At 44.6% G+C, this 22,833-nt stretch overlaps 2 protein-coding genes and 1 pseudogene across 4 annotated transcripts in view; 1 reads left to right on the top strand and 2 right to left on the bottom strand.

Moving 5' to 3' along the window:
* PNPLA1 (patatin like domain 1, omega-hydroxyceramide transacylase) overlaps nucleotides 1–8,844 on the top strand; it is a 43,519-nt gene extending 34,675 nt beyond the window's left edge. The window contains exons 8-10 of one of the 3 annotated variants that reach the window (XM_039856120.1): nucleotides 535–660; nucleotides 3,705–3,810; nucleotides 7,596–8,844. In XM_039856120.1, coding sequence (XP_039712054.1) covers nucleotides 535–660; nucleotides 3,705–3,810; nucleotides 7,596–7,601 — 238 coding nt within the window. In that variant the 3' untranslated portion in view covers nucleotides 7,602–8,844. Of the gene's footprint in view, nucleotides 1–534; nucleotides 661–3,704; nucleotides 3,811–7,591 lie in introns of all 3 variants that reach the window. The other 2 variants (XM_039856118.1, XM_039856121.1) reach the window with 2 other exon arrangements.
* Nucleotides 97–215, bottom strand: LOC120597727 (uncharacterized; annotated as a pseudogene).
* Nucleotides 8,845–10,063: 1,219 nt separating the features above from the next.
* Nucleotides 10,064–22,833, bottom strand: part of BNIP5 (BCL2 interacting protein 5) — a 34,212-nt gene continuing 21,442 nt past the window's right edge. The window contains exons 4-13 of the mRNA XM_039856134.1: nucleotides 22,642–22,764; nucleotides 21,033–21,097; nucleotides 20,565–20,805; nucleotides 19,358–19,489; nucleotides 18,138–18,199; nucleotides 17,572–17,812; nucleotides 16,600–16,734; nucleotides 15,640–15,704; nucleotides 14,026–14,283; nucleotides 10,064–12,460 (exon numbers count right to left, since the gene is read on the bottom strand). Of these exons, the coding sequence (XP_039712068.1) occupies nucleotides 12,425–12,460; nucleotides 14,026–14,283; nucleotides 15,640–15,704; nucleotides 16,600–16,734; nucleotides 17,572–17,812; nucleotides 18,138–18,199; nucleotides 19,358–19,489; nucleotides 20,565–20,805; nucleotides 21,033–21,097; nucleotides 22,642–22,764 (1,358 nt within the window). The 3' untranslated portion in view covers nucleotides 10,064–12,424. The remainder of the gene's footprint in view (nucleotides 12,461–14,025; nucleotides 14,284–15,639; nucleotides 15,705–16,599; nucleotides 16,735–17,571; nucleotides 17,813–18,137; nucleotides 18,200–19,357; nucleotides 19,490–20,564; nucleotides 20,806–21,032; nucleotides 21,098–22,641; nucleotides 22,765–22,833) is intronic.

Here is a 22,833-nt window from a genome sequence, read left to right as displayed (position 1 = left end):
GTATAATTTTTTTATTTTAGGCGAGGCAACCCTTGGTTGACCTCACAGATTGAAAGGACCTTGTCAGCTTACAATCCCTTATTTTTTTATTTTTTATGCCTACAGCACCTGGTCTTCCTAGGTGGTTTCCCATCCAAGTACTAACCAGGCCCGACCCTGCTTAGCTTCCGAGATCAGACGGAATCGGGCTTGTTCGGGGTAGCATGGCTGTAGACCCATTAAGTATCATTTTAATTATAAAACTTTTGAAAGAGTTTGCATGAACTTAATAATTTTGTGCCTGGGCATAAATTCCACATTTTGTTCACATGATTTAAACTTTATTGCATTGACATATAACTATACAAAAGTTTGAGTTTCATTTGACTAGTTGGCATGATGTTACACAGATAAATATTCATTGATTACAAAATAAAGGTCGCTGGGGAACTCTGATGCTTAGCCAGGGCTGAGAATCACAGCATTGGTGTGTCTGATACCTTCTGAGCTGGAGCAGAGCAGGTCATTAACAAACCACTTCATCTCTTTGCCCAGGGTGAGCCCTCCTGAAGACTCCAATTGGGTGAGCAAGGTATTCATGAAGAACAAACAAAAGACAAGTGGCACCAGAAAAGGCTTCCTAAGACATCCACGATCCAAAAAATCGGGCAGCAAAGCGCAGTAAGCATGACTAATGTTTTTTTAATTCCACAGAGAGGAGTGGCTTTGGGAATGGTCTGTAGGAAGATTACAAGGGGTGGAAGGGGGGTCAGTAGTAGGGGTTAGAAGCTGGGCTTTGGAATTGGACGCACCCAATATAAAATCCCCCATTTCCATAGTCTTGCTCAGTGAGCACGCTTGGGACATGTAGTCTCTCTGAGTCTCTATTTCCTGATCTGTAAAATAGAGATAACAGCAGCTCATAAGGTTGTTGTGAGCATTTAATGAAGTCAGCTATGGAAATTGCTTCGCACAGTGCAAGATGTGTAGTAGCACTCAATAATTAGTAGATACTATGGTTACATAACCCCCGGAAGCTGACTAGCTAACTCTTAGTTTCTGAATAGAACTGTACTAAAAAACCAAACTAGACAGGTGGGTGACCATGAGACCATCAATGTGTGAGCTCCTAACTGTTCCCATCCTACAACTAATAGCCCTAAACAACATAGGCCTGCTTCTTACAGTTTCTTCACTATATTATATTGTCATTGATTTAATCAATCAATCTTTATTGAGCATCTACTAAGTGCCAAGCATTTTTCTGGGCTCTGGGGAAATCAAAGATGAATTAAACTCAATGCTCCGACTTTCAAGAATTTATCCCAAATTGAACTTCAAACTAAAGACAAGAATAAAACATACTAATCTGATGAACTGTGAACCTGATATAAACCAAGCCTTAATTTTTTTTTCTAAACCATAATGTTGTTAAAGGCACATGCATACATGTGTACAGTCACAAATTCAAAATGCCAGCCTGAAACACAAAGCAAGCTGGGTGTCACCTATAATTATTTGTTGCATTAGCAAAGTATTCTCCAAATGGAACAGATCCGCACTGCTGTTTAATTTGCTTCAAGCATTTGTTGGTCAAAAAAACTCCTTAATCATTCTAAGGGACATCCTTCCAGGTTGCTCCTGTCCTGGATGGAATGTATGAAGTAGATGAGGGCCAGAAGCTCACCCCTGCAGCCACAGGCCCACTTCAAAGTCTGGGCCAGTAGGTACTTGGTGGGTGGTGGAAAGCAGTGTAGTGGGGAGGAGATTCCCAGAGGTTGTGCAGGACGTGGGGCAGACATAAAAGTCACTTTCTGGGTTAAGGGATGGGCAGGGAGGGTGCAGGACCCAACAGGCAGTCAGCAGTCCCTGGAGGTCACTGGGTCAGTGTAGCCTGGGATTAGTCTCACTCTATTCCTCGGTATCCAGCCCCAAGATCTCCTTGAACTTTGAGTAGCCATAGCTCTGTCCCTAGGAGCTCAAGTTTGGTCATGAGAACGTAGGCAGGTCTGCAGTGGGTGTGGGGAAGCCTCCCTGACTTGGTACCATCTGGGAGCCAGGTCCAGACTTGAGTCTCTTGACCTAGGGTCAGGCCTCTTCCCATACATCAGAGCTGTGGAAGCTATGCAATTCAGCCAGAGCTACATTGGTTGATAAACTTCTAGGAATCTAGATGCTTTATTAAAAAGCAGGCTGTGATTAAAACAAACAAAACAACAGTCATAAGCTGTGAGAGACACTGTTGTCAGTGGGTCACATATCCTGTCTGTGGTGCTCTTTTATAGAACAGATTGTGCAACTGCCTGGAGGCAACTTACCAATCAATGATCTGAAGCAATTCTATGCAGATACAGATTTACTGCTCTGAGCTTCAAAAAACAGGGGAGGAGCTGGAAAAGAGAAGCTCAAAAATGTTAAGCATAGAGCAGGAGGAGTGATCCAGGAAGAAAAGAAATCTGCTCATTTCCTTTCAAACTACAATCACGAGAGACACTGTCACATCCATGGGCTAGTCCTGTAATAACTCCTGGTCCTCAGCTGATATCCCCCCTGCCAACAAAGAGAAGAGAGGCTAGAATAAAAGCCACAAGGCAGATGTTCCATACATTAATGTGTATGCGCATGTGCACTCGTGCGCATGTGTGCAGAAGTGTCCTTTAAATCAGAGGTTCAATTTATCCTCTGATGTGAGTTGCATTGGTCATTTATTACTACTATGATAATGCTGCATAACAAACAATCGCCCTCAAATCTCAGTGCATTACAAAACAAACATTTGTTTTTCTCTTTCGTAGATCTATGAGTTGGATGGGATAGCTTAGGCTACAGGATGGGGTCACGTCTGCTCCCTGGCTCTTTCATTCCAAAACAGCAGTTGTGCCAGATCTGTCTTTCTCTGGAGTATAGCTAGATGTATCAGCATAATTTTCCTCTGCTAGCTTTGCTATCCCTCAATAAGAATTCAGTGGTCATCTGACTCAGGTTGTGTAACTGACCTATGTGAAAAGACAGATGGAGAAATTGAGAGACTGCCTGTACAGGCTCCAGATGGAAAAGGAGGAGGTCCATCTTGCTAATCGCTGCTCAAATCCTCCTAATTGCTACCAAGTCTGTCAGACTCCCCAAACCACCACTACTCAAAAGCCCCTTCTTTGAGTTACTATGGATTTCCCACCTATTCAATATGAATGTAGTAACAATAGCTAAAACTTAGATAGTGGTTATGTTTTAAGCACTGTGATACAAAGAGGTTAAGTAATGCCCAAAGTCACACAGTTGGTAGGTGGCAGAGGTAGGATCCCAACCCAGCGATAAAGCCACAAAGTGATAAAGCCACCTAGGGAAGCCACCCAGAGCTGGAAGTCACAGGGTCTAATCATGGTTTCTCCACTTGGGCAGGGAGAGGCCTAGAGGAGCACTTGGAGGTACCTAGGGAGACATAGTAGGGTGTATGTCAGGGTGCTATGCTAACGAGGTTGGACTTCACCTGTGGTGCTGGGGAATGACACAGTCAGATTTGAAAATTACCCAGAAATATGCAAATTCACATCCTAGCGTTTCTCCAAGGTGGGCTCAGCAGGTATCTCCCTGCAATTTCCCAGAGAGGGCAACTGACTTGCCCAAGGTCACACAGCAGGCGGAGGAAGGTTCTGAACTCAGGTCTTCCCATTCTCAGTTTTGTCTCCTTTCTCTTCACCTGTGTTTTCTTGGCTTCTCACATCCAGATCTGTTCCCTACCCGATCGACTTCTCTCTGCTCTCCACTCCCGAGACTGTTTGGGTCACCTACAGGCCTCATCCCAGCCGGATCCAGGAATACAGCTGCCCTGAGGTGTGATACTCCCCACGGTGTCCCTGGAGACTAGACACTGCCTGCCCTGTCCTGAGATGCTACGGTGTCCCCTGAGCATCATCAATCCAGCTTCCTTTCTGCCCGCAGCTGCCTCTTCCTGTGGTCACAGTCAAGGCCACCACTAGCCCACGTAATGCCTTGTACACTAAGAAAACAGCACACCTTCCTTGAGAAATTGACTGCCAGCTGCTAGAGGATTGTCACAATACATGATTTTGTTAGAACAATTGACTGCTAACTGCTAGAAATCTGTATGAATGATATACAAAGCTACAAAACTATATAAATAACATAGAAAGTTGTATAGATAACATATGACATAAGTATGTCCATGAAGTACCTACCCCTTTGTATTGGCAGAATATCTTCAGTCTATATACCCAGCACTCTGGAGGCCACTACACCTCTTCCCCCTTCCTGAAAACCCAAATATTCACTGGACTTTTGTAAACCAAATAACATTTCAAATATTCTTTTGTCAACTCCCGCTCTGCAAATGGAATTCTTTATTTACAAAAGACACTTGGATAATAAAGGAAACCTCTTTGGTTTAATATAAATTTATTTATTTGAATTAGTTTCAATTATACAGTACATTGGTTAGACATCTATTTTGTTCATAAAATGATCCCCCCAATTGCTCCCTCCCTCCCCTGGCCCTCCACTTAGCCATCATATTAATGCTAACTGCATTTCCTCTGCCATGCATCCCATCCCCGTGCCCAACTATCAACTACTAATTTATACTTCTTTAACCCTTCACTCCATTCTCCCAGTCCCCCAATCTCCCTCCCCTCTGTCTGTCATCAAATTGTCCACTATATTCGTGAGTCTGTTTTTGATTAGTTTGGTTTTTTTGTTCCTTAGATTCCACATATAAGTGAAATCATATGGTATTTCTCTTTCTCTGTCTGACTGATTTCACTCAACATAAGAACCTCTAGGTCTATCCATGTTGTTGCAAATGGTAGGATTTCAGTTTTTTTAATGGCTGAGTAATATTCCATTGTATATATGAACCATAATTTCTTTATCCAATTGTCCGTTGATGGGCATTTAGGTTGCTTCCACATCTTGGCTATTGTAAATTGTGCTGCCATGAGTATTGGAGTACATAGATCTTTATGAATTATTGTTTTGGTTTTCTTTGGATAAATACCCAAAAGTGCAATTGCTGGGTCAAAATATCCATTTTCAATTTTTTGAGAAACTTCCATACTGCTTTCCATAGTGGCTGTACCAATTTGCAATCCCACCAACAATGTATGAGGGTTCCCTTTTCTCTGCATCCTCGCCAACACTTGCTGTTTTTTGATTTATTGATGATAGCCATTCTGACAGGTGTGAGGTGATATCTCATTGTGATTTTAATTTGCATTTCTCTGATGATTAGTGACCTTGAGCATCTTTTCATATGTCTGTTAGCCATCTGTATTTCCTCTTTGGGGAAGTATCTGTTCAGGTCTTCTGCCCATTTTTTAATTGGATTGTTTGGTTTTTTTGTTTTTGAGTTGTATAAGTTCTTTATAAATTTTGGACATTAACCCCTTATCAGATGTATCATTAGTGAATATCTTCTCCCAGAGAGCTGGTTGTCTTTTTGTTTTGTTGATGGTTTCCTTTGCTGTACAAAAACTTTTTAGTTTGATGTAGTCTGCTTTGTTTATTTTTTCTTTTGTTTCCCTTGCCTGAGGAGATATATCTGAAAAGAAATTCCTGTTAGTAATATCAGAGAGTTTACTGCCTATGTTTTCCTCTAAAAGTTTTATGGTTTCAGGTCTTATATTTAAGTCTTGCAATTTTCTCAACACCACTTATTGAAGAGACTGTCTTTAACCCACCATATATTCTTACTTCCTTTGTCGTATATTAAATGAGCATATATGCATGGATTTATTTCTTGGCTCTCTATTCTATTCCATTGATCAATGTATCTGTTTTTATGCCAGTACCATGCTGTTTTGATTACTGTAAGCTTGTAGTATAGTTTGATATCAGGTAGTGTGATACCTCCAATTTTGTTCTTCTTTCTCAAAATTGCCATGGCTATTCGGGGTTTTTTATGGCTCCATATAAATTCTAGGATTATTTGTTCTAGCTCTCTGAAAAATGCCATTGGTATTCTGATAGGGATTTCATTGACTCTATAGATTGCTTTGTGTAGTATTGGCCATTTTAACAATGTTGATTCTTCCTAGCCACGAACAGGGTATATATGCTTCCATTTATTTGTATCTTCTTCAATTCCTTTTTTCATTGACTTATAATTTTCTGAAAACAGGTCTTCTACCTTCTTTGATTCCCAAGTATTTTATAGTTTTCGATGCAATTGTAAGTGGAATTGTTTTCTTAATTTCTCTTTCTGAAAGTTCATCATTGGTGTATAAAAATGCCACTGTCTTCTGAATATTTATTTTGTAACCTGCTACTTTACTGAATTCATTGATCAGTTCTAACAGTTTTTTGGTGGAATCTTTAGGGTTCTCTCTATATAGTATAATGTCATCGGCAAATAACAAGAGTTTTACTTCTTCCTTTCTAATTCAGATGCCTTTTATTTCTCTTTCTTGTCTTATTGCTGTGGCTAAGACTTCCAATGCAATGTTGAAGAGGAGTGATGAAAGTGGGCATCCTTGTCTTGTTCCTGATCTCAAGGAAAATGCTTTAAGCCTTTCCCCTTTCATGTAACATCATACATGAGTATGATGTTAGCTGTAGGTTTATCATATATGGCCTTTATTATGTTGAGGTATGTTCCCTCTATTCCCACTTCACTGAGAGTTTTTATCATAAATGGATGCTGGATTTTGTCAAACGCTTTTTCTGCATGTATCGATATGATCATATGGTTTTTTATCTTTCGATTTGTTAATGTGGTGTATCACATTAATTGATTTGCAGATATTGAACCAACCTTGCATCCCAGGAATAAACCCAACTTCATCATGGTGTATGATATTTTAAATGTATTGCTGAATTTGGTTTGCTAATATTCTGTTGAGGATTTTTGTATCAATGTTCATAAGAGATATCAGCCTACCATTTCCTTTTTTTGTAATGTCTTTGCCTGGTTTTGGAATCTAGGTAATGGTGGCCTCATAAAAGGAGTTAGGGACCCTTCCCTCTTCTTGAATTTTTTGGAATAGTTTGAGAAGAATAGGTGATAATTCTTTTTGAATGTTTGGTAAAATTCACCTATGAAGCCATCTGGTCCAGGACTTTTGTTTTGGGGGAGGTTTTTAATTACTGATTCTATTTCATTGGTGATAATCAGACGGTTCAGATTTCCTGTTTGTTCTTGACTCACTATTGGGAGATTGTATGTTTCTAGGAATGTGTCTGTTTTTTCCAGATTGTCCAATTTGTTGGCATATAATTGCTCATAGTATTTTCTCATGATCCATTGTATTTCTGTGGAGTCCGTGGTTATTTCTCCTTTTTCATTTCTGATTTTATTTATTTGAGTCCTCTCTCTTTTTTCTTTGATGAATCTGGTTAAAGGTCTGTCAATTTTGTTTATCCTTTCAAAGAACCAGCTCTTGATTTCATTAATCATAAAGCAAATCTCTTAAGTGGCTTTCAGTGTAAATTGAGATTTTCAATTTTGATGTATCAGGTTGGTTGGCTATAATGGGGCCTGGCTACTTGCTCAGGTCAGTCTTAGGGGTATTAAGCTGTGGGAAATGTTCTCAGTGGACATAAAGGGAGGGAAGTCGTAGGTGAAGAACTTAGAAATGATGAATCTGTGTCCTTTCTCTAGGAAGCTGTGAGCCGAGAAAGCAAACTTGAGCTGGAACAGGAGAGAACCTGACAACTCCAAGTTCAAGCCTTCTCCCCACTGTTCTCAGATGCCCACCCCTCACCCTTGGCCTTTTGGGGACTAAGGTGGCACCCACTACCAAGACTGTTGGTGTAGAGAGTCCTGCTTCCTCCAGGCGAGAACTTGACTAAGCATCTTCTCGGCTTCCCTGTGGTACTTCCAATCCTTCCACTACCCTGCTCTGGACAGAAGGATGGACAGGGACAGACGTCAACATAGACTGGAACTGAAGAGCCTTCCTCCAAACCCCAGCCCAAGTTTGCTTTTTTGAAATGAGCCAGATCAATCCTAGCCCGCGGGATGTAGTCTATAGGGCAAAACTCAGGGGATGAGGAAGGTGTCAGACAAGGCTGAGCCATGGACACACTTCCCTGTTTTTTGTGGTGTCAAGAGACCAAGTTCTTCTTTTGTTTTGTTTTTAATTCACACAGCATAACGAAAGGCTCCACTTGGAACCACTAGACTCCACCTCAGCTGCTCACTAGACTCCCCTGATGGAGTTAATCTGGCACGCGGGCTTTAAGAGCTCCCCAGGGACTATGTGGTGCAGCCATGTTGAGCTGGCCGCCCTGGACTTCCCTGAGTCCCGGTGAAGTTGTAGAGGAAGTGAAAGGCCTACTACACCTGCCCCTCACATCTCCCAACCCAAATGAGGGCAGACTTTGCTGTTTCACAAAAGAGACACCTTCAGCCTCAACTTTTCCAGCCTGTCCAGGAAAAAATTAGCCACTCTGCTCCCCAGAGTGTGCATAACCTGCAGCGCCAGCCAGGCTCAGTAAGGAAGGCCTGACTGCCCACAGGCCTCAGAGGCATTTGCTTAACAAATCCTGGAATGCAAAATCCAGAGGCCTAGATGGAAAACAACCTTGAATTGGACTGGGGCACATGAGGATGATGCATACAAATTTAGCCATAAAGAATGGGAAGCTATTATGGCAAGGAGTCCCAGGTAGAGCTACATTTAACAGAACCACGTCAGGGAACATGAGTCTACGCGAGCCCCCTTCAGAAGGTTCTGCTTGGAAGAGCCTGAACGTACTTTTGAGAGACCTGAGCAGAATCAAATCGCAGATGTGAGTGCCCTCTCTGCTTACTCTCATATTAACTGTTGTTTTAACTCAAAGCCCGTACTTAGAACTGAGATGCTCTTATGTTACAGTTATAAGTATCAATAAATGCCCTTGCATATTTTTCTTCATTTTGCTTAATTTCCCATTTCCTCATTTTGAGGTAATTGAGAGACTAGTTCTTGCATTAGTTCCAGGTTTGCCAGATAAAATACATGAAACTTTGTTAAATTTGAATTTCGGATAAATGATGAATTATTATTTAGTGTAAGTATGTCACCAGTAATGCAATTATTTGTTGTATATCTGAAATTCAAATTTAACTGGGCCACCCATATTTTTATTTGCTAAATTTGGCAACCCTAATTAGTTTCTTTCTCCTTTTTATACGCTTTTTTTTTTCAAACCAACACTAATGGATTGTTTTTTGATGCAACAGTCAAATTGAGAGGTCTCACTGGTACAAAGATCAAAGCCATAACACTCTCTGGCTTTCCAAACAAGCATATCTGAATGACACCTACAATCCAGCCCTCCCTGTAACCTGGCTAACACCCTGAACTCAACCAGTTCTCAGCTGACCCCATTATCTCTGACTCACCCACTTAGCTTCCTGATTTCTTAGGGTGAGAAATTAGGTTAATTATGTCCAGATGTTACTTGCCCACCTTTTAAAAGGCTTTCAAAGCAGTATGGTCTCCCATGTACCCCAATGCTCTTGAAAGCCTCCATGGTATAAAATGAGAGAGGCCCACCCTCAAACATTCTATATTCCTAATGGCACAAAATTCCCATAAACCATTAGCATCCCAAGGGTGGGAGCTATGTCTTTTACGTGAGACCTGGAACATAGTTAGTGCTCAATAAATATTGGTTGAATAAATGACCTAATGGATTAGACAATAATGGGGAAGGCACAAAAACAGGAGTTCTTAGAGCTGGGTCCCAGCCTAGTTCTGTCTGTAGCTGACTGTGTGACTTTGAACAAGTCACTGCCCCACTCTGAGCCTTAGCTTTCTCATCTGTGAAACAAGGATAATACTGCCCTCTCCTGCCCTCCTCAAAGCCATCACTGTGAGCCTTCAAGTGTTGGGAAATGGAAACGTGGTTTGAAAAGAAGACAAGCTATGCACACAAAAGGGTTACCTCCCCAGGAAGCCACTGGAAGAACTCACATGTTATCTGAGGGAAGGGAAAGGAAGCCTTAAATGTCTTTCAGTGGCGACCACATTTTCTAGACTGAAAACCAGGCACTGTATTCTCTCAAGTCTATCTGGTTCTGAGTTTGGGCACCAGAATTTAGGCACTAATAAGACAGATGATATAGAATCACGACTGGCCCATATTTTCCTAAACACGTAATTAACTGTCACCTTAAGAGTCACAGAGTTATAGAATCTCAGGTCTGGAGGTCATCAGCTTATGGTCGACTAGACTAAAATCCAGGACTCCTGATGCCCAGCCCAGAGCACTTTTTTTTACTGCCTCAGCAAGTTGGCACTCCAAGGATGGGACACCCGGAAAACATCCAGAGAGAACCCCCAGGTAGAGACAAAGAGGCTGACTCCAATAGCCTTGCAGTAACCAGACTGGCCTAGATGTGGCTGGTGTATCCCCAAGCCTCCATTGTGAATAATAAGACCTTTGTGTGAGTCAGTTTCTTTATTTGTTCAAATAATGAAGTACAAAAATGAGACTTAGATGCCAGCATCGGGAACTCATACCAAATACTCATACAGCTTAAAGAACATCATTCCAAATAAGAAACTACATACAGAAGGTTCCTGACCCTCAGTTCAGAATTGATTCTGATCCTTCACTGTGTTCCTGAACACTGCCTGTGTTCCTGAACAGTGCCGAAAATAAATCCACAAACAGCTCATCTCTCCCCACTTCTTAGAAGCAATAAAATTAAATGACTTTCAGAATATGCTTAGTTGAGATTCCTAAAACTTTGCCTCAGATTTGAGGCCAGTCCCATCTGAATGCCCAAGCCCTCTCTGCCCAGGGCTTCTCATCCTCCCCAGGTCCACCCACCGTTCTCACCATAGGTTCAACAGCAAAACAATGTTCACTGTGGGTAATAAAATTGAGTTTGCCATGCAGGTTTTAATACCCTCTCCCCTATGGCCACGTGTTCCAGGCTGTGTTCACGGCTATAATATCAGATGCCCATGTAGATAATGGACACACGGTAAATTGTCCACCTGAGCCAAGCTGTTGAAACTGTTCAGTTGTGTGGAAGGCAGAGCCTCTAACAACTTATACCCCACCTTCGTGCAAAAATAAGAAGTTTCTTTCCTGTAAAGTATCTTTCTCAAGACACTTTACTGCCTTCAGCTGGGAAATTGTCATAAATCTGCAAATCCACAATGTCTAGGAAGTAAATAAGGGCATGATGCTCTTGAACAGTGCACACCTGTGCAACCATCCATGGTGATCCAGCTTGAAGCCCTTCCCCATTTCCTGAAAACTACCCAGACTATGGCCATAATAAAAATAACAACATACATGGACATGGCACTATGTAACTTTCAGAACCCTTCACATTCATTTTCACTGACTCTTGGCAAACTCCCATGAAATGGGAGAGGTGAAACGATCAGCTTTATTTCTTTGGCGACAGAATTATAGGACACTGAGAGACCACTGATCCCCAAGCCACAGGTCTTCCCTTATCTGGGGCTGCAGAGTTCCTGGGAGGCATCTACAAATCCATCTGGGCATTAAGCACTGTCAGTCAACTGAATAAATTATGTGTTGTGCATAATTGCACATCTATTTAAATGCATGTGGACATTCTGGTGAAACAAAAATTTACTTTTAAGACTCATTTAAAACTAACACCTGAAAAAATGTCAGCAGGCCTTCTATATGATAGTAGGCATAGTGTTAGCCCCTGTGGATCAAGAAAATGAATGATGATAAAAAAATAAGATTAAGGATTTGGTAACTCTTAAAGTAAAAACCAGGAGACTCACCCAGAGGCACGTAGGCCAGCACTAGAGCCGTCCCCAGAATGCAAGGGCTTTGACTCCCAGTCCAATGCTCCAGACCAATGTTCATCGAGAAAGTGCCCCCATGTCCACCCTAACCCACGATTTAGAGACAGAAGCAATGGTTGCACAATTCCAGCTGAGAAGCAATGCCTCCCAGAGAATACCTGGCGGAACTGCCTGGATCTTAGTTCTCTGCCTTATTCGTTCATTCATTCATTCATTCATTCATTCAGCAAGGACTTAAAGATTGCCTTCAGCTCAGTAGGGAGGGTGTATTTAGCCACAAAGTAAAAGCACTCACTACTTCTCTTTAGGAAGATTTCAGCAATGTAGATCAGAAGAGATCCAATGGGTCACCTAGTCCAGCCCAGAACCCAAGGTCTGGACAGGAGAGGGGACATGTATAGGGTCTTGTAACAAGTTTGAAGCAGATCAGCAGTTGGAGCCCTGAGTCTCCTAACTCCCAGTCCAGTGCTTATCTCTCCCAACACAGTATCTGCCTTTAGCTTTGTGGAAGAATGTTTTGTGCATTCTCAGTCTCAGTAACTCCATGGCGATGCATGTACACAGAATGGCTATGCACTCTTATCTGCAGTCATGTTTGCAAAGCACTGGATTGGGACATCGTGAAGCATCTTCAAGCTCTCCTGGCTAAAGCCATCAGCTGTTTGGCTCGTTCAAGGGCATTTGAGTTCAAAGCTCAGCTTTCAATCTGGACTTTGGCTCTCAGGACTTGTGATGTTCTGCGGGGAGAAGAGGAACATAGGTTTTAGCCAGAGCTCAATTATTTGTGGATCCCACTCTGATAACAATAGACTTCTCATTAATCCATCAACGTACCACATTAGCTCCCACCTCTGAGTCTTTGCTCACACGGTACCTTCTGCCTACAGTGTTCTCCTGGTCCTGTCTCCCCATCTACAACTCTCCATCGTCAAAAGTAAAAATCAATGCCTGCCGCCTCCTAGAAGTCTCCCAGAACTGACCTACTTTATCGACCTGTGTTACCCCTAATTTAGCATTTAACTGATATTTAATTTTGTCAACAGTAAACATTCTGTCTTTTCCACTAATAAAACCTTCCACAGGCCCTCACAGCACTTTGCACACTATATATTGGTTGAATGAATAAGTGAATGAATGAATGATTAGTAAAACCAGAGGACAGAGTTAGGGCTACTGAGGATGTCAAAACCGATCTTCACAAAAAACTCAGATCCCTTCATAAACTATTACCTAACCCGTCTTAGAAGGCAAATTATCTGTAATATCCCAATTCTCTGGGAGAAGAAATGAGGCTGAGAAAAGAGAGGTCTAAGGTCACAGGAATTTTCATCAGGAAAACAAGCCAAAGTTGTGCAGGGCATTGGAATAACAAGGTACATGTAACATAAAATAAGACTGGCTTTCTTGCAAGACTTAGCACATGGCTTCTAAAGGTAGTTCCAGGAGAGGAAGACAGAGTGTTTGAATGATGGTGACATCATTGCAATAACACTCTGATTCCCCAGGGGACCATTTGGATGTAGAAATTCTGGTCCCATTTGTCCAACACCAATAAACAGAACATTTATTCCTTTAAAGTCATGCTTTCATTCAGTAGCTTCTACTCTATAGATCTGGGTCTAATGTTTGTAAGCAGGTTATCATAAGTGATTTTGAAAAGGGTGGGGAAACCTATCGGAGTCCTCAGAAAACACGTGAAAACTCATATTTTTTTAAAAAATCAGTGGTCAGTATTATTTCTAAAGGGAACTTCTCAGAGCCTTAGGGGCGGGGAAAATGTGAAATCGATGGGAAGAGTGAGAGTAATGGCAGGGGAGAGGCCATGCTGAAGGTCAGTGAAGGAACACCTTCTGGAAGCCTTCCAGAACCAGACAGCGCATGGATTCTTCTCATCTACCTCCACCTATCACCCCTTATTTTAAATGTAATCTTACTGTGTTTTGTTACTTAAATTTTATGACAGTCTTGAACTGAGAAGCCAAGCAGCAGAACCCATGAAATAATAAGAGGGCAAGCTAAGATAGCAGCCAGTCCAGCATTCCATACTGATAGCAAAAGGTATGGAAGAATGCACATAGTTAGAGACCAGAGCCAAATAAAGAAGATGCTAATTATCGAGCAAAGCCAGTGAGAGTTTGGGGAAAGGAAAAGGTCACTGTGGTGTAGAATTGTCTCAGCAAGGAGTTGGCATTTGAGCTGGACCCTAAAAGTTCTGAATTAAGCAGGAGTGGGGAGAGGATAGTAAATAGATCCTGCATGACCATGAGCCTGTCATCACTTGTGCCTCATTGCCCTTTCTCACCTGCTGGGCTTCCCTGTACGAGAATTGGGGGTAACTGTGTTGTCTGTAGCGCAGACCCATGAACCTGAGGACAGCATGGTGGTTGTTCCCAGCAAATTTGTTAGCCAAGCCAAAGGCAAACTGGTAGCGTCTCTCAGCGAGGTTCCGGTCAGGCTCAGTGGAGCTGGCCCCCTGTCTGCTCAGGGTGGCTGCCAGCTTTATGAGAGAGGAGTCCGGGAGCTGGTAAAAAAACCTCTTGAAGCTGGGGCGTCGCCTGATCTGGAAGCAGAAATGAGGGCAGGTCATCAGTGTTGCCAGTAGGTATCCCTGCCCACCAACTGTCCCCTCCCTCAACTCCACACAGCCAGGCTAGGCACACCTCATTGCCCCTGAGGTGAGCTCCCAGATAAATTCCTCCACCACCCACAGGCACTCAGAATCTGCTCTGCAAGGTCTGGCTGCAAATAGCAAGACAAAGTAAAAAGAAAGAAAAGAAAAAAAAAATACAGGTCTTTGGATCCAGATAGTGATGCTTAAATCTCACTTACTAGTTGTGTGACCTCTCTGAGCCTCTGCTTACTCATGTACAAAACGGAGATATAATAATATCCCCGCCCTCCTTGATCATTATTGGGAGAGGGGATTAAGGGAGATAGTTTATGTAAAATGTTTTGTGCAGAGTAGATGTTGGATGGATTTTAGTTCTCACCCTAAGACTCCTCCTCTTCCTACCCAAAGGTCTTAGATTGGGTTCCCCCGGAGGCAGACTCAGAGACAAGGTCTCAGGTGCATTTCTTTATGCTGTAAGTAATCCCGAGAAACTGATGGGGAAATGAAGATTGAGACAAGGATAGGAAGGCAGCCACACACGCTGGCATCTGGAGCTGAATTCCCTCGGGGCATTCCAGGAACCAGCTACTCAAAGTTCTTCCCCCGCTATCCCCCAGGGAGAAGAAGCTGAGTATGTACCCACCAGCTCCCATGAGCCATTAGTTGAGGGCTGCTCCTGGGGAGGTGGAGGGTGTTAATTCTGGCCTGCCACGGGGTGGCAAAGTGGCTCTGGGGGCCAGTCTTCAGGCAAAAAGATGCAGGTGCTGGCGTTGGGAGTGGCCAGTGTACACCAAGGTCAGGTGCCAACAGTGTCTGCTACACTGATCGCTCATCAGTGACCTGTACTCACACCTGATGACCTCTTCATATGTGACCTGTGTTTGTCTCTCCAAGTAGACTGTGAGGTTTACAAGGGCAGGGAACCTTCTGTTATAGGCAATCTAGCAGGGGAGGAAAATCTAAAAGCTTGAAGTGTGTGCCAGGACCTCCCCCAATCCAAATCCTTCCAGACTCCTGGGAGGAGGCTTCCAGGGAGGTGGGACGTGAGCTGAACTTCAAGGAGGATTTGGATCAGGGGAGGTTCTGGCTGGCAGGGGGAGCCACCTGAGCTTTATATTATCTTAAAGTAACATTTATCTCATCTGCTACATGTGTGGCATTTTCTATATATGCACTAAACTTTGTCAGGTAGATTTTTATCCCCAATTTTGCAAAAAAGGAAAGCGAGTCTCAGAGAGGTTCAGGGACACACCCAAGGTCACCCAGATACAGAGATGGAGATTGACCTCAGGTCTCAGTTCTCACCTGCTCCCCCAAATGGCTATCCATTTCTTGGAGAAGGGCCACCAGCTTCTGGATGATCAGCTCCTCTGAAGATAAAAAAGAAGGATTGCGGGACTGTTGAAAAATTCTGCAGTAACTCATTCATCGACTACAGACAATATTCTGTCTCTAAAACCCAGCACACAGATTAGTTATGAAGGGGAAAGAAAAAAATCTTCCCCAAACTAGAGCTAGAGCATGAGAGCTTTGTTTGGGTTTGCCTTATAGAAACAGAAGGGACTTTGGCCTGCCACGCTCGCCTATAACCACATTCAGCTCCATCTGACAGATGGGAAATCTGAGACCTCCCAGTGTCTCTTACCAAGGCTACAGAGTAGTGTGGTCGGGAATGGGCGTTGGGGCCAGGAGCAGCTAATCAGAACGCAGGGTGGGGAAACCCCAGGGCTACTGCCGCAGCAGGAATATGCTCCCATCAGCCAGGGCTACAAACGGCCGTGTGGCCAGTGGCTGCTCATACCAAGAGTGAATTGTACATATTTAGGAATCGGTGGACCCATTGTTATAAACCGTTGGCACACTGAAACTGGCCACGGTGGGAATATTTATACCACAGAAATCTGCAAATGCTATAGATCACGGCTTCCCCCTCCTTGACACCCCACCCCGACACCAGTAGCCTTTTGCCAGTAAAGCACTGGTTATGAGACCCAGAGCAAGCTAAGAATTTAATCAAATATTTAAACAAAACAATGGGGTGAGGTTAAGTCACATCCCACCGAATAGATACATGTTCTCTACTTGAAGAAAGCTCTCCACCTCCAACTCTGTCCCAACGACCCCAGATGAAAGGCCAGCCCTGTCTTCTCCCTGCCCTGCTAGAGTTTCCTGGATATTTGTCAGCTGCCCTTCCAGTTCCCTACTTGGATTCAGCCTGCGAAATCTAAGGGGAACCATCCCAGGTGAGAGCAGAGAGGTACTAACTAGATTCACATGCTCCATCCTGCAGAGGTCTCCCTTCTGCCTTATTGTGGCTTCGGGCCTGGGAGGGTGCTTCTGAGGATCCAACCGGTCCCCCTTCTGCAGACAAGGACTCCGGGAACTCGAGACCCTCCAGATCTGAGGGCAAAAAAGAAGATGGTATGAGTGTGCTTGTACCTGTCTCAAATCCAGTGACTCAAATCGCCATGTCCAGGTTCTGACAAGAAGCTGTCCAAAGGCATTGGCACGAGAGGGGTCGGTTTCCTAGGCTCCTTGGTGAACCCCTGGCCACCCTGGACCCACCTCAGAGGAGTTCACAGGGCTCTATTTGTCCCCTCCAGAAATCTCATTCTTTCTTCCACCATCCCCCTCTGCCTCCTCTCAGTCTAGGAGGAAAACAAGCAGGCCTGCCAACAGGTCCCACCAAGTGAACACATTTCCCCTTTAACTCCCCGAGGCTTCGCCTAGTCACACAGCCTGTCAGAACTTCACTTTCTCTATCTGTCCAATGGCAGTAATGAGACTGGCCTCACAGGGTTGTGAGCTGGCTAAACGAGATAACATGTGTGAAAGCACCTGTGGTAAACACTCCGTAAATGTAAAGGGAGGAGTCATTATATACCGGGGGCCCTCGCACTTAGGTGCAGTGAAAAGAAAGCCCAGGTCATACCTCCTTCGTCAAAACTGGGGCCTCTCTTTTTTCTATTAGCTTTCCAGGTGATTCTGATGCACTGCTTTCATACCACATATGTCTTTAAGTGTCTATGTGTGGGGGTGGCGGGAGGGAAGAGTGTGTTGTGAGTGGTGGGACCTACCAGTAAGCAACCTCTCTCCTCTACAGCCCAACTGCACCTCCCCACTCCGCTCAGAACAGAGAGCAGAAGTCAAGACTAAACAAGAGGCCAGCCGCTGCCCTGGAGGAAGCCTCAGGTCAGAGGCAGCCTCTGTTACCGTGGCAACACCAGGCCTACTCACCAAGGCTGCTGGAGATGGAGGACCGATGGCCCCCAACACACAGGGGCAGATAGCTGGGCCTCTTGTGTGGCCGGGACTCCGGGCTGGAGGCATCTGCAGCCCCCGCTCTCTTGGGCTCCTTGGAACCATGTTTTTTATGAGAAAAGGGTTTTCTGAAGCTGGATTTTTTCTCTTGGGATTTCTTCCTGCAGGGTGGGGCTTGGTTTTCCACAGCCATCACTGGCTCCTGGACTTGAAGTTGCTGCGGATAAAATGAGAGAATCTGAGTCAGGGCCCTCGACTTTGAAGAAACTGCAAGTGAGGTGAGAAAGAGACCAGCACGCTCTGAAACAGAGACCCACTGTGGACCAGAGCGGGTGGCCTAGAGAGAAGAGCCACTGATGCTCAGAGATGGAAAAACAAGTTTGGCCTGCAGCAATCAGGGGAGGCTCAGAGAGGAGGAGGGACAGGAGCAGGGCTCTGGCAAGATGTGGGATTGAGGGAGGGGCAGGGAAGGCATTACTCCAGGCAGGGGCAGGCGTGTCCACAGTGAGGGTCATGGTTTCCCTGGGGAACGTCCTCCTCACCTTCTCTCCTTCCTGCTCCTCCACATCTTGGAGTAGGGCAATGATCTTCTGGATAAATTCTTCTAAAAAAGAACAAAGTGGTTGCTTATACTCTACTGCTGAGAAAAGCTTTTCTGTGGTCCATCTTTATTTCCTAAGGCCCAGGTGGCTCCCTGGGTGATTCTCACAGGTCTCCAAAGTGCTAACGAGCTTGCATTTGTGATTGTCCCCCAGTCCAGACCCAGAGGGACCCACAGAGTTCTCAGATGTGACCTGAGGGCAGAGCTGGTTTCAAGGGAACATATTCACTTATCTATTTACCAGTGGGGGCCTAGATGTGCCACATTAGGTGCGAGAAAAACAGCTGAGGCCCCTGCCTCCGGGAGAAGGTGCCGCAAGGCCATCTAGAAAGGTCTGGTCCCACAAATCCCCTTATCCCTCTTCTAGGTAGAACAGGGACCCGTCTCGATTCCTCTTTGGGGCACATTTTTTTGTGTGTGTGAAAAGTTAACAAGGCAGAAAGGGGGAAGTGAGAGAGGCAGATCTTTAAAAGTATCTTCAGACACACAGAACTGACAGTGATTATATAATTCTAAGCTTGGCTCTGCCAGTGATAAAATAATAATAGTGACAATAGCTACCATCTGTAGAGCTTCTCTCCTATGGCCCCTTCCTATCCTCTTTACTTTTCCTGAGACTTTGCATAACCACAACAATAATAATAACAATAAACGACGGCTAACATTTATTAGCTACTAATGGGTACTGCTCCAAATGCCTTATCGTCATGAATTTGTTTAGCGCTTCCAATGACTCTAGGAAGTCGGTACTATTATTATCCCCATTCTACAGATGAGGAAACTGAGACCAAGATGAAGCAACTTGTCCAAGTTCACACAGCTTAAAGACATCAGAATCCAATTCAAACCCAGCCCTAAATCACACCATCTACCAAGCTCTTGCTGTGGGGCCAGTGCTTTCCACGCAGCGCTTTATGTCCGAGTCACCAAAGAGGGTGTCATCACTATTGTGGTTTACAGCTGAGGCTCAGACAGGGTAAGTTACAACAGTCTGGCTCAGGGCCTGCGCTCTGAACCCCACGCTGTCTCTCCAGCCTGCTGCACTCAGAGGGAGGTCAGGACAAGTCACTGCCTCTCTGGTTCAGTTTCTCTTCCACAAGTGGAGGGGTCAGGCTAGACGATTCCCACGGGACCTCTGAGAAAAGGAGAGGGGGTACTGACTGGATTCCGAGGCTCTGTCCAGATGCAAGTCCTCTTCTAGTCTCTGGCTTCCTGCTTGGGTGGAAAGCTCTGAGGAACTTGGACCCCCACTATCTGTAGACAAGGACTCTTGGACTTCAGGTTCTTCCAAGCCTGAGAAGAGAGGTGAAATAATGGGAGTGTTTCGTCAGTCGGAGGGTGTTGACTACTGCAAAAAAATTAGCGGAGCCTCTACCTTGTGCTCGTTCATGGCCAGATCGTGTGGACGGTGGAGTGAGCCAGGGCGGAGGTGAGCAGGGGCGGAGGTGAGCTGCTGGGCAGGGCCATGGTTCCGGTTTATTGCCCCAGATCCCTTATCCCTTTGCACTTTCACACACCTGGCTTCCTTGGCTTTGCCCCACTCACCTCCCTCCCCTAGCAACCTCACCCCTTCACCATCATCTTGGCCTGATTTAGGAGTTAGAGTAAATGCCTGATTCCATAGAATTAATGAACACATCAGGCCAGAATACCCTGCGCGAAAATCTCTCCCCTTATGGCCTGAGACTTCACCACTGGGGATCCACTCTTTGGTGTTAAGCATTGCCCTCTCCTTTTTAAAATGTAAAGTCCCTTGGTCAGGATGACCCACTCTGCTGTTCCCCTCTGACACCCAAGACAATCCTTCCTCCCTCTGGCTCTGACTCCGTCATTGATGGGCCATGTGACATTGAACATGTTATTTGACCTCCCTAAGTATCAGTGCCCTCATCTGTAAAATGGAGATAATAATATGTACTTCATAAAATAGCTGTGAGGACCGATTGAGTATAGATTTGCACTAGGTATGTGTCTTATTTTAAAGGTGAGGAGACTGAGGCACAGAGATGGGGAATGACATAGAATGAACAGCTCAGAACCCAGGTCTCCTGACTCTCAGGCTCCAGTTCCTTCCTGCACATGCATCCCACGCCCAGGGTGTGGAAACTGAGGCTTTGGAGAGCTGAGGATGGTGGGGATCCCTGAATACAATTTCCATCGAGGGCTTAGCTGGATTGCCTAGATGGTGAGGTTTCGTGTGTGGAGGCGATCTGCTGGCATCCCTTTTCTCCTCCCCACAGTCTTCCCCCCATTGCTCAGGGAAGAGCAAAAGTCAGGACTGGGATGGCAGCTCTTAAAGTGGCCAATTCCAGCCCTGGGGAAGCTTCCAGAGCTGCAGTGTTGCTATGGTAACTGTGAGCCTGCTCACCAGGACTGCTGGAGATGGAGGGCCGATGGCCCCCAACACACAGGGGCAGAAAGCTGATCTTCCTTGACGGCCGGGACTCCGGGCTGGAAACATCTGCAGCCTCCATTCTCTTGGACTCCTCAGAGCCATGTTTCTTAAGTGAAAAGACTCTCTTGAGGTTAGACTTTTTCTCCTGGGATTTCTTCCTGACAGCTGGTGCTGGGTTTTGTGGAGACACCTCTGGCTGAGAGGCTTGGAGTTGCTGTAGGGGAAAGAAACTGAGTTGGGTCCCTGACCTGGAGGAGATGGGAAAGCTCCCTGAGAAGCAACCAAGTGCTTCAGGGTGGCCTCAGGCAAGGGAGGCAACAGAGCCCAGAGCAGGAGAGCTAGGAGGCATGGAGGACAGGTAGGGCTTGAGCAAGGAGAAGGAGGTGGTGGAGGAGAAGACAGCAAGCCCCTGGGGATCTACACACACAGTCAGCTCCTCACCTCTTCTTCCCACTGGTCTCCCACTTTTTGGAGAAGTTGCACTATCATCCGGATGATAATATCCTCTGGAAGAAAGTGAATGTACCTGGTTAATCTTTCTAGATGCACAGAGAACTCTTTGTAATAACTGTCTTGGACTTCTGAGACCAACTTGGGCCTTCTGTATCAAATGAGGGTCCTCTTAGGCCACAGAAGTGGTGGAAAGCACCACATCCCAGGGTCTGGTCCTTCTGAGAGAGGGTTGGGAGATCCACAGAGGAAGGGTACTGGTCCAAAGCATAAACTTTTATGCAGAAAATTTCAGGTCAGTCTTTCAAACATTCAACTTGTGCCCACTATTTCCTTTGAACTTTACAGATCTGTAAATATCTCCTTTAGGTTCAGCAAACCGTGTGACCTTGGGTACATTTCTTAATCTCCCTGGGCCTTCATCTCTTCCCCTGCGAAATGTGGATCATAATCCTTGTTCTGCTTCCCTCAGAAGGCTGTCAGGCCATCAAATGAAAGACTGTGCTTGGAAATATTCTGCAAGGCTAACGCTGACATTCCAACCCATAAAATGCCAGTGGAAAAAAGGGTGAGAACCTGGCCTAGGGTTGGAGGTAGGGGCTGGAGGGACTCCAGCCCACGTGACACAGACAGCCTGCCACGTTGATGCTTCAGCCACACTACTGAGTCATTACAGAGAAGCCACAAGCAATGTTAATGGTTTTCTTTGATACCCCAGTCACCCTTTGTCTCTGGGCAAAGACAATGTACCTCTAGTTTCCAGTTGATCAATTTACACAAAGCGGGTACAAACAAGATTCTGTGTTCCCAGGCTGTCTTCAGACTTTTTCACTTCTCACTTCCCTCCCTCACTTCTCTCATTTATATATCTTGTTTGGCTTTTCTTCTTGACTCAGCATACCAGCTGACCGTGTGACAAAACAATTAGCATGTAAAATAAACATCCTGCAAAATAACCAACCGAACGCCTTTTACTTATTCTTTGTCAGATGCATAACTCCTTCATTTCACGTCTTTAAAAATATGCCCATTCTTTATAGAATTTGGTTAATGGAGAATTATCAGTTTTATTAGGAGCAATAACAGTGTTGTGGTTGTGTATGAGACTGTCCTTATTTCTTGGAGACCCATGCTTAAGTATTTAAGGATGAAACATCATTTATTTAAAATGGTTTAGCAACAAAATTACACACACACACATACACACACATACACACACACAGAGCAAATCAGCCGAATTAAGAATTGTGGGAATATGAGTGTGCATAGAACTCTTCTTTCCACTCTTCTATATATTTAAATATATGTATATTTAAATATATATATAAATTCTATATTCCTTTATTCAACAGTCCTGTAAATTTTAAAAGACTAAAAAAAATGTCCCAAGCTCATTAACGCGCAAGCAGGAGCATTTGCCAGCAGCCATTCTCCCTTCAGTGAAACTTTAAAATAAGTAAAAGTGACCAGAAGCACCAGAAAGGGCAAGATCAGTACATGCATTTTGAGAGTGACCCTCCAAGGCATAAGCTGTCATCCAGAGCAGCCCGTCTCATTTAGTAACAGCTACAAAGAGGACACTAAGTAGATTCTGACTCACCATCAAGCTTTTTGAGCTCCTCTTCCTGCGAGTGACCTGGGGCTTGGAAAGAAAGCCCGAAGACACCAGCACGCCGCCTCCGGCCTTTATCCTCAGACTGGTGAAGATCAGAATCCTCCCCTCCTGGAATAAAAGGGAAAGCAAGTGAGGATGTGGGTGTTTGTGGGTGTGTCTGACTTTGTTAATCAACAC

This window comes from Pteropus medius, unplaced genomic scaffold, assembly GCF_902729225.1.
Source record: "Pteropus medius unplaced genomic scaffold, Ma_sr-lr_union100, whole genome shotgun sequence".
Taxonomy (NCBI): domain Eukaryota; kingdom Metazoa; phylum Chordata; class Mammalia; order Chiroptera; family Pteropodidae; genus Pteropus; species Pteropus medius.
This window is presented reverse-complemented; position numbering and strand designations above follow the sequence as displayed.